The sequence below is a fragment of the Oncorhynchus mykiss genome, chromosome 12 (genome assembly GCF_013265735.2).
Source record: "Oncorhynchus mykiss isolate Arlee chromosome 12, USDA_OmykA_1.1, whole genome shotgun sequence".
Lineage (NCBI taxonomy): Eukaryota > Metazoa > Chordata > Actinopteri > Salmoniformes > Salmonidae > Oncorhynchus > Oncorhynchus mykiss.
In genome coordinates this window covers 55,517,099-55,528,276 of record NC_048576.1, presented here as the reverse complement: position 1 = coordinate 55,528,276, position 11,178 = coordinate 55,517,099, and the positions used below count along the sequence as shown (strand labels likewise).

Genomic DNA, 11,178 nt, shown 5'->3' with positions numbered 1-11,178 from the left:
AAATGGTTTTGGTTTTAATATCTTTTCAATTAAGAACTTTATGAACTTTCCAAAAAACCTGTACAGTTCTGTGTGTTATATTATTTGGATGATGTGTGGCCTCAAAAAAAAATAACCACAATGACCATCTCTGCCTCTCTGAGTGCAACGGAAACATCTGAAAGCAGATGTCAAGTAGATAAAGTCATGTGCTCAGGAGGTTCGACTTTATTAAAGAGAGAGAGTTCAGATGACTGTGTATATATGCAGTTGGTGTTTGAATGGCGAAGGGTGAAGTGATATGACCCTATCATGGAGACTCCCTGTGCTTTAGGCTGGTTTCTCCTCTGTCTACTTTCAGGTAAGTGATGCACGATGGTAGCATCTCTTTTAGGCTGGTTATTTACTTGATAATATGTGAATTCATAATTTACAATTGAAAGTATCTCTGTCCTCCTCTCCCTCCCTCTTTTCCAGTCAGTGAATGCATTGACCCAAAAGTCATTGGTATTGAGGGCCAGAATGTCACTCTGCCATGTAAATACAACACCATAAAGCAAGGTGTATCAGCCATATGCTGGGGGAGAGGAGCCATACCGAACTCTGGTTGTAACAAGGAAATCATCTCATCTGATGGCACTAAAGTGACATGGAGATCTTCGGTTAGATATCATTTATTCGGGGTGCTGAAGACAGGGGATGTCTCTCTCACAATCCTCAATGTCACTGTAAAAGACTCTGGACGATACGGCTGTCGTGTGCATGTTTACGGATTGTGGAATGATGAGAAATATCATGTCAACTTGAAAATTGAGAAAGGTAAGAAATGCACAACATTCTATGATATACAGTAACTCGATGCTTTACAGGTGATCATTGTCAGCCTAATGAGTGACATCATGATTTCTTAGCATCTATACTTCTCAAGCTGAGCAGTTAGTATTTTATTGCTTTCTGATTTCAGCACCTGTCCCGACAACATCGCAGGCTAATGTGATCATAACTCAGACCATGGACAACCACACACACTGTATGGAACACAGCGCACAGAATAACATCAGTCCGTCAAAATCATACTTTTATATCGTTTTTAGTGCAGCATTATTCTTACATCTGAAAATACAACCTGTAAATTCCTCACTGTGTAGGTCATGTGACCACAAATTCCACAGAGTATTCAGACACATCCACGCCACTTTACAACGAATCAATTTTGGTATGCATAGTTCCACACTGCAAATTCTGGCAAATAAGAAATCCCACTGTGTGATCTGGTACTGTACTGAGATGTCGTTTTAATCTGTGATGTTAACAGGAGCAGATGACAGGTCATAAGCTGCCTGTGATCCTGGTGTCCATTCTACTGGTTCTGACAGGGGTGGTGATTGTGTCTGTACTTGTCGTCTTGAGTAAGTACACACATCTCTACATTAGCCTGCATAATAAGTACTAATTCTCGTGAATATATCCCTAATGGTGTTGACAGTGTTACAAGAAGCAATAGTTTGCTATTTAAGTTTTTCTGAATACTTTAACACAGTCTTTGTTAACGTAATTACAGGAAAGCGATGGAAAACAATTGCTACGGTAGTCCAAATGTAAGTATGCTAATCATGACTGTATTTCTTCCAACTGACAAGAGTAGATGAAATACCACAATATGCCAATAGAATAACTGAGTCAAAGTGCAATGTCCCTCCATGAGACATGTCTGCCTAATTAGCAAAAAACATTATGGCAACTGACCTGAGGTAATACTGAAACTTTGACTAATGAGACCCAAGAACACAACACTCTGAGGAAGTGAAACAAACTGGCTTCTTCTGAACACTCATGTGAACATCTTGTGAGCCATTGCTACTCTTGTCTGTGTCGTTAAGTAATATGACTTGAGATGACCTAACTGGCCAGTAGGTCATTGCTTTTAGAATCTAATAAACATTACACATACAGTATTCTCCAGGATGTGTCACTACCGGCCGTGATTGGGAGTCCCATAGTGCGGCGCACAATTTGCCCAGGAGTCGTCCGGGTTAGGGATTGCCCGGGGTAGGCCGTCATTGTAAATAAGAATTTGTTCTTAAGTTATTAACTGACTTGCCTAGTTAAATATAGGTTAAATAAAAATAAAAAATAAATTAAAAATGCTCAATAGTCGCAATGCAGAGCAAAATAAGTATCTTAAATCAATACAAACTTTATTTGCTATGTCAGCATATACACTAAAATTCAAACTTTTTTCAGCATTAATTCATCTGGATTGGTGAAATCACTAGAGTGGAACTAAGCGATATAATGCAGTCAATAAAAGCATGCATGTCTCCCTTGGCTGTGTATTTACTGTTCTTTCCTTTATCAGACCAGAGCACTCTGTCAGCTCAGTCCTGTACAGCAACTCAGAGTCCAGCTTGGGTGTGCATACTCGAGAGATAGCGGTGGAGAACGTCTATCAAATAGATGACAACGAGAGAGACGACTATGAGGAGTGCCCCCGACAAAGCATGGACACATCACCACAGTCACGCTGTTAACACGCGGTAGCTCTGTGTTTACAGGGCTGAGTCTGAACTTATAGGCTAATGATTCAACCGGACAAGACAAGCTACTATAAAATCAGATGCTTTTTGGTGATAAATGAGTAAAACTTTACTTAATTTGTATATTTTAAATGTTTGTTTGAAAGGAAAAACTCACTAATATGGCTATCTATGTGTATTCAGCACTAACAGTGTAGGTTTCAATTACAATGACTGTATTTTCTTGATGTAGTAAGCCATTGTTGTGCCTAGACCCTTCCACGTCAAAATAACAGCACTTACAGTTTATCGGGGCAACTCTAGCAGGGCAGAAATTTGACAAACTGACTTGTTGGAAAGGTGGCATCCTGTGACGGTGCCACGTTAAAAATCTCTGAGCTCTTAATTACAGGCCATTCTACTGCCATTGTTTTGTCTATGGAGATTGCATGGCTGTGTGCTCGATTTTATGCACCTGTCAGCAACGAGTGTGGCTGAAGTAGCTGAATCAACTCATTTGAAAGGGTGTCCGGATATTTTTGGCCATGTGGTGTACTTAGGTGCCGATCAAATCAAATTGTATTTGTCACATACACATGGTTAGCAGATGTTATTGCGAGTGCAGCAAAATGCTTGTGCTTCTAGTTCCGACAGTGTGGAAATATCTAACACGTAATCTAACAATTCTACAAAAACTACCTAATACACACAAATCTAAGTAAAGGAATTGGATAAGAATATATACATATCAATATATGGACGAGCAATGACAGAACGGCATTGGCAAGCTGCAATAAATTGTATAAAATACAGTATGTACACATGAGATGAGATATTAAAGATATGTAAACATTATTCAAGTGGCATTATTAAAGTGACTAGTTTATAAAAGTGGCCAATGATTTCAAGTCTGTATGTAGGCAGCAGCCTCTCTGTGTTAGTGATGGCTGTTTAACAGTCTGATGGCCTTGAGATAGAAGCTGTTTTTCAGTCTCTCGGTCTCAGCTTTGATGCACCTGTACTGACCTCGCCTTCTGGATGGTAGCAGGGTGAACAGGCAGTGGCTCGGGTGGTTGTTGACCTTGATGATCTTTTTGGCCTTCCTGTGACATCGGTTGCTGTAGGTGTCCTGGAGGGCAGGTAGTTTGCCCCCGGTGATATGTTGTGCAGACTGCACCACCCTCTGGAGAGCTTTGCGGTTGTGGGCGCAGCAGTTGCCATACCAGGCGGTGATACAGCCCAACAGGATGCTATCGATTGTGCATCTGTAAAAGTTTGTGAGTGTTTTAGGTGACAAGACACATTTCTTCAGCCTGAGGTTGAAGAGGCGCTGTTGCACCTTCTTCACCACAATGTGTGGGTGGACCAATTCAGTTTGTCCGTGATGTGTACTCCGAGGGACTTAAAACTTTCCACCTTCTCCACTGCTGTCCCGTCAATGTGAATAGGGGGCTGATCTCTCTGCTGTTTCCTGAAGTTCACGATCATCTCCTTTGTTTTCTTGACTTTGAGTGAGAGGTTGTTTTCCTGACACCACACTCTATGTGCCCTCACCAATATGTATTCCGATTCTCAGGATTCTATATGGGTTCATTCTTGTTTCATCAGACCAGAGAATCTTGTTTCTCATGGTCTGTTAGTCCTTTACGTGCCTTTTGGCAAACTCCAAGTGGGGTGTCATGTGCTTTTTACTGAGAAGTAGCTCATGTCTGGCCACTCTACCATAAAGGCCTGATTGGTGCAGTGTTGCAGAGATGATTGTCCTTCTGGAAGGTCTCCCATCTCCACAGAGGAACTCTGGAGCTCTGCCAGATTGACCATAGGTTTCTTGGTCACCTCCCTGACCAAGAATAATACTGAGCCCCCCCCCCCCCCCCCCCCCGATTGCTCAGTTTGGCCAGGCGGCCAGCTCTAGGAAGAGTCTTGGTGGTTCCAAACTTCTTCCATTTAAGAATGATGGAGGCCAATGTTTTATTGGGGCCCTTCAATGCTGCAGAAATATTTTGGTACCCTTCCCCAGATCTGTGCCTCGACACAATCCTGTCTCGGAGCTCTACGGACAATTCCTTTGACCTCATGCTTGGTTTTTGCTCTGACATGCACTGACAACTGTGGGACCTTATATAGACAGGTGTGTGCCTTTCCAAATCATGTCCAATCAATTGAATATACCACAGGTGGACTCCAATCAATGTAGAAACATCAAGGATGATCAATGGAAACAGGATGCACCTGAGCTCAATTTCGAGTCTCATAGCAAAGGGTCTGAATAATTATGTAAATTAGGTAATTCTGTTTTTTACTTTTAATACATTTTAAAAAATGTCTCAACCTGTTTTCGCTTTGTCTTTATGGTGTTTTGTGTGTAGATTGATGTAACGTAAAAGAATATGGAAAAAAGTGAAGGGGTCTGAATACTTTTCGTATGCACTGTAAAGTCTGCTGCAGAGGGACAAGAGAGAGCCAGCCATGAGAAAACAAGTTTTGATCAGTCATGGAAATAAAAGTGATGAACACGCTATGAAGGAAACATACTGGAGTTTTCGTGCAGGTGCAGCCAACTAGCACAAAACAATGTTGCAATATTGTGAAAATGATAAGGCACAATATAGCATCGAAAATGACATACCGATATGTAGCTGTATTGATTTTCCTCCCCATTTGTGGCTTCTGTTTCATTGACGCATGAATCAAGAATGATTATTCTGTTGCAACAAGGACCATCGCTACTATGCAAAATGTGCACTTTTTCCAGAAACAACAAGTCTATAAAAAAACGAAGCTATAATTTTGAAACCGTCTGTAATATCACCTTATGTGTTTTAAAAGAGAAATCAATATTGTTGTTTTTACTCCTGTAGCAACTGTCATCCCAACTGTCATCCCAACTGCACCAGCACAACTACTGCCCATCACAAACACATCTTTTGTCTGTCACTGTCTTTAACGTAACCTTGTGTTTCTCCTTATAGGTTGAGGTTTCCTTCAATGTGTTAGGCTATATGTTTCTAAACAAAAAAATATCCCATAAAATCTATGCTTTCATTTCTAGCACCTTTTGTCACAACTGCCCCAGCAGTGTTGTGTTTTTAAACAGAAATGTATGTTGTTGTTTAAATAAAATAAAAACTCCTTTAGCACCTGTCTTCCCAACTGTCATCCCAACTATTGTCCAAACGCGACAGAACAACCACTGGCCATCACAGAAACATCTGGATCCCCTCTAGCATAGGCATACTCAGCTCTTCAACACGTTGTGACGTAGCTAATATAGGACCACTCATAAGGTTACTAATACTGAGCTTTTTGTCTTGCCCATTCACCCTCTAAATGGGACACATACACAATCCATGTCTCGATTTTCTCAAGGCTTAAAAATCCTCCTTTAACCTGTCTTCTCCCCTTCATCTACACTGATTGATGTGAATTTAACACGTGACATCAATAAAGGATCATAGCTTTCACCTGGATTCCCCTGGTCAGTATATGTCATGGAAAGAGCAGGTGTTTTTAAGGTTTTGTATACTCAGTGTGTGCTATCTAGTTTCTTGTGATAAGGTGTAAATTAAAATAAGAATAAATACCACTGAAGAGAACGTTTGTTCCCTAGAGTCTTGATTCTACAGTACACTACATAACATGAAATACAACCTCCCGCCAGAATTGACATGAACAAATGGTTTTGGTTTGAATTTCTTTTCAATTGAGAACTTTGTGAACTTTCTAAAATCCTGTGCAGTTCCGTGTGTTATATAATTTGGAAATTGAAACCTACAAAAAAAATAACCACAATGACCATTTCTGCCTCTCTGAGTGCAACGGAAACATCTGAAAGCAGATGTCAAGATGAAGTCATGTGCTCAGGAGGTTCGACTTTATCAAAGAGAGAGAGATGACTGTGCATATATGACTATGACTGTTCAGATGACTGTGTATATATGCAGTTGGTGTTTGAATGGCGAAGGGTGAAGTGATATGACCCTATCATGGAGACTCCCTGTGTTTTAGGCTGGTTTCTCCTCTGTCTACTTTCAGGTAAGTGATGCACGATGGTCCCATCTCTTTTTGTTCAAGAAGGTTTAAGAAAATATTTACCAAATAAACTAAAGTACAAAATAATTCAAAGTAACACAATATTGTTATGTTATTGTGAGGTCTACACTTGTTGTATTCGGCGCAAGTGACAAAGTTTGATTTGATTAGATTTTTAGGCTGGTTATTTACTTGATAATAAGTCAATTCATAATTTACAATTGAAAGTATCTCTGTCCTCCTCTCCCTCCCTCTTTTCCAGTCAGTGAATGCATTGACCCAAAAGTCATTGGTATTGAGGGCCAGAATGTCACTCTGCCATGTAAATATAACACCATAAAGCAAGGTGTATCAGCCATATGCTGGGGGAGAGGAACCATACCGAACTCTGGTTGTAACAAGGAAATCATCTCATCTGATGGCACTAAAGTGACATGGAGATCTTCGGTTAGATATCATTTATTCGGGGTGCTGAAGACAGGGGATGTCTCTCTCACAATCCTCAATGTCACTGTAAAAGACTCTGGACGATACGGCTGTCGTGTGCATGTTCACGGATTGTGGAATGATGAGAAATATCATGTCAACTTGAAAATTGAGAAAGGTAAGAAATGCACAACATTCTATGATATACAGTGATCATTGTCATTCTAATGAGTGGTATTGTCACGACTTCCGCCGGAGTCGGTCCCTCTCCTTGTTCGAGCAGCGTTCGACGTCACCGGCCTTCTAGCCATCACCGATCCACTTTTTATTTGCTTTGTCTTTGTTTTTTACACACCTGGTTTCAATTCCCCCATTACATGTTCATTATTTAACCCTCTGGTTTCCCCCATGTTTGTGTGCGTGTTTGTTTTATTGTTCAGGCTGTATCTGACGGCTGGTATTTTGTTACCGGGTTTTGTTGTTACGCCCGTTTATTTCCTGGTACCGGTATTTTTCCCGCACCACAGTATTGTGTTTATACTGGTGTTATCTTGTATTAAATACCTTGTCCACACATCTCAGCTCTCTTGCGCCTGTCTCCTTTCACCAGTTACCCACAGCCTTGACATATATATATGATTTCTTAGCATCTATACTTCTCAAGCTGAGCAGTTAGTATTTTATTGCTTTCTGATTTCAGCACCTGTCCCGACAACATCTCAGACACCGGCTAATGTGATCATAACTCAACAGACGATGGACAACCACACACACTGTATGGAACACAGCGCACAGAATAACATCAGTCCATCAAAATCATACTTTTATATCGTTTTTAGTGCAGCATTATTCTTACATCTGAAAATACAACCTGTACATTCCTCACTGTGTAGGTCATGTGACCACAAATTCCACAGAGTATTCAGACACATCCACGCCACTTTACAGCGAATCAATTTTGGTATGCATAGTTCCACACTGCAAATTCTGGCAAATAAGAAATCCCACTGTGTGATCTGGTACTGTACTGAGATGTCGTTTTAATCTGTGATGTTAACAGGAGCAGATGACAGGTCATAAGCTGCCTGTGATCCTGGTGTCCATTCTACTGGTTCTGACAGGGGTGGTGATTGTGTCTGTACTTGTCGTCTTGAGTAAGTACACACATCTCTACATTAGCCTGCATAATAAGTACTAATTCTCGTGAATATATCCCTAATGGTGTTGACAGTGTTACAAGAAGCAATAGTTTGCTATTTAAGTTTTTCTGAATACTTTAACACAGTCTTTGTTAACGTAATTACAGGAAAGCGATGGAAAACAATTGCTACGGTAGTCCAAATGTAAGTATGCTAATCATGACTGTATTTCTTCCAACTGACAAGAGTAGATGAAATACCACAATATGCCAATAGAATAACTGAGTCAAAGTGCAATGTCCCTCCATGAGACATGTCTGCCTAATTAGCAAAAAACATTATGGCAACTGACCTGAGGTAATACTGAAACTTTGACTAATGAGACCCAAGAACACAACACTCTGAGGAAGTGAAACAAACTGGCTTCTTCTGAACACTCATGTGAACATCTTGTGAGCCATTGCTACTCTTGTCTGTGTCGTTAAGTAATATGACTTGAGATGACCTAACTGGCCAGTAGGTCATTGCTTTTAGAATCTAATAAACATTACACATACAGTATTCTCCAGGATGTGTCACTACCGGCCGTGATTGGGAGTCCCATAGTGCGGCGCACAATTGGCCCAGGAGTCGTCCGGGTTAGGGATTGCCTTAAGTTATTAACTGACTTGCCTAGTTAAATATAGGTTAAATAAAAATAAAAAATAAATTAAAAATGCTCAATAGTCGCAATGCAGAGCAAAATAAGTATCTTAAATCAATACAAACTTTATTTGCTATGTCAGCATATACACTAAAATTCAAACTTTTTTCAGCATTAATTCATCTGGATTGGTGAAATCACTAGAGTGGAACTAAGCGATATAATGCAGTCAATAAAAGCATGCATGTCTCCCTTGGCTGTGTATTTACTGTTCTTTCCTTTATCAGACCAGAGCACTCTGTCAGCTCAGTCCTGTACAGCAACTCAGAGTCCAGCTTGGGTGTGCATACTCGAGAGATAGCGGTGGAGAACGTCTATCAAATAGATGACAACGAGAGAGACGACTATGAGGAGTGCCCCCGACAAAGCATGGACACATCACCACAGTCACGCTGTTAACACGCGGTAGCTCTGTGTTTACAGGGCTGAGTCTGAACTTATAGGCTAATGATTCAACCGGACAAGACAAGCTACTATAAAATCAGATGCTTTTTGGTGATAAATGAGTAAAACTTTACTTAATTTGTATATTTTAAATGTTTGTTTGAAAGGAAAAACTCACTAATATGGCTATCTATGTGTATTCAGCACTAACAGTGTAGGTTTCAATTACAATGACTGTATTTTCTTGATGTAGTAAGCCATTGTTGTGCCTAGACCCTTCCACGTCAAAATAACAGCACTTACAGTTTATCGGGGCAACTCTAGCAGGGCAGAAATTTGACAAACTGACTTGTTGGAAAGGTGGCATCCTGTGACGGTGCCACGTTAAAAATCTCTGAGCTCTTAATTACAGGCCATTCTACTGCCATTGTTTTGTCTATGGAGATTGCATGGCTGTGTGCTCGATTTTATGCACCTGTCAGCAACGAGTGTGGCTGAAGTAGCTGAATCAACTCATTTGAAAGGGTGTCCGGATATTTTTGGCCATGTGGTGTACTTAGGTGCCGATCAAATCAAATTGTATTTGTCACATACACATGGTTAGCAGATGTTATTGCGAGTGCAGCAAAATGCTTGTGCTTCTAGTTCCGACAGTGTGGAAATATCTAACACGTAATCTAACAATTCTACAAAAACTACCTAATACACACAAATCTAAGTAAAGGAATTGGATAAGAATATATACATATCAATATATGGACGAGCAATGACAGAACGGCATTGGCAAGCTGCAATAAATTGTATAAAATACAGTATGTACACATGAGATGAGATATTAAAGATATGTAAACATTATTCAAGTGGCATTATTAAAGTGACTAGTTTATAAAAGTGGCCAATGATTTCAAGTCTGTATGTAGGCAGCAGCCTCTCTGTGTTAGTGATGGCTGTTTAACAGTCTGATGGCCTTGAGATAGAAGCTGTTTTTCAGTCTCTCGGTCTCAGCTTTGATGCACCTGTACTGACCTCGCCTTCTGGATGGTAGCAGGGTGAACAGGCAGTGGCTCGGGTGGTGGTTGACCTTGATGATCTTTTTGGCCTTCCTGTGACATCGGTTGCTGTAGGTGTCCTGGAGGGCAGGTAGTTTGCCCCCGGTGATATGTTGTGCAGACTGCACCACCCTCTGGAGAGCTTTGCGGTTGTGGGCGCAGCAGTTGCCATACCAGGCGGTGATACAGCCCAACAGGATGCTATCGATTGTGCATCTGTAAAAGTTTGTGAGTGTTTTAGGTGACAAGACACATTTCTTCAGCCTGAGGTTGAAGAGGCGCTGTTGCACCTTCTTCACCACAATGTGTGGGTGGACCAATTCAGTTTGTCCGTGATGTGTACTCCGAGGGACTTAAAACTTTCCACCTTCTCCACTGCTGTCCCGTCAATGTGAATAGGGGGCTGATCTCTCTGCTGTTTCCTGAAGTTCACGATCATCTCCTTTGTTTTCTTGACTTTGAGTGAGAGGTTGTTTTCCTGACACCACACTCTATGTGCCCTCACCAATATGTATTCCGATTCTCAGGATTCTATATGGGTTGATTCTTGTTTCATCAGACCAGAGAATCTTGTTTCTCATGGTCTGTTAGTCCTTTACGTGCCTTTTGGCAAACTCCAAGTGGGGTGTCATGTGCTTTTTACTGAGAAGTAGCTCATGTCTGGCCACTCTGCCATAAAGGCCTGATTGGTGCAGTGTTGCAGAGATGATTGTCCTTCTGGAAGGTCTCCCATCTCCACAGAGGAACTCTGGAGCTCTGCCAGATTGACCATAGGTTTCTTGGTCACCTCCCTGACCAAGAATAATACTGAGCCCCCCCCCCCCCCCCCGATTGCTCAGTTTGGCCAGGCGGCCAGCTCTAGGAAGAGTCTTGGTGGTTCCAAACTTCTTCCATTTAAGAATGATGGAGGCCAATGTTTTATTGGGGCCCTTCAATGCTGCAGAAATATT

The 11,178-nt window shown here is 41.1% G+C and overlaps 2 protein-coding genes across 6 annotated transcripts; both read left to right on the top strand.

Moving 5' to 3' along the window:
* Positions 1-223: 223 nt before the first annotated feature.
* LOC118936504 (T-cell immunoglobulin and mucin domain-containing protein 4-like) lies at positions 224-3,350 on the top strand. 4 transcript variants are annotated; one of them, XM_036937839.1, is made up of 8 exons: positions 224-340; positions 457-798; positions 944-1,009; positions 1,128-1,195; positions 1,295-1,388; positions 1,541-1,577; positions 1,933-2,028; positions 2,339-3,350. In XM_036937839.1, exons 1-8 carry the CDS (start codon positions 292-294, stop codon positions 2,508-2,510), a joined length of 924 nt encoding a protein of 307 aa, XP_036793734.1. In that variant the 5' UTR covers positions 224-291; the 3' UTR covers positions 2,511-3,350. The 4 variants fall into 4 exon arrangements, with proteins under 4 accessions (XP_036793734.1, XP_036793733.1, XP_036793736.1 ...); XM_036937838.1 differs by having other exon boundaries at positions 944-1,039; XM_036937841.1 differs by lacking the exon at positions 1,933-2,028.
* A 3,065-nt stretch (positions 3,351-6,415) lies between these two features.
* LOC118937682 (T-cell immunoglobulin and mucin domain-containing protein 4-like) lies at positions 6,416-10,034 on the top strand. Of its 2 annotated transcripts, none has more exons than XM_036937842.1 (7): positions 6,416-6,530; positions 6,790-7,131; positions 7,654-7,728; positions 7,847-7,914; positions 8,014-8,107; positions 8,260-8,296; positions 9,023-10,034. In XM_036937842.1, exons 1-7 carry the CDS (start codon positions 6,482-6,484, stop codon positions 9,192-9,194), a joined length of 837 nt encoding a protein of 278 aa, XP_036793737.1. In that variant the 5' UTR covers positions 6,416-6,481; the 3' UTR covers positions 9,195-10,034. The 2 variants fall into 2 exon arrangements, with proteins under 2 accessions (XP_036793737.1, XP_036793738.1); XM_036937843.1 differs by lacking the exon at positions 9,023-10,034 and adding an exon at positions 8,652-9,010.
* Positions 10,035-11,178: the final 1,144 nt, after the last annotated feature.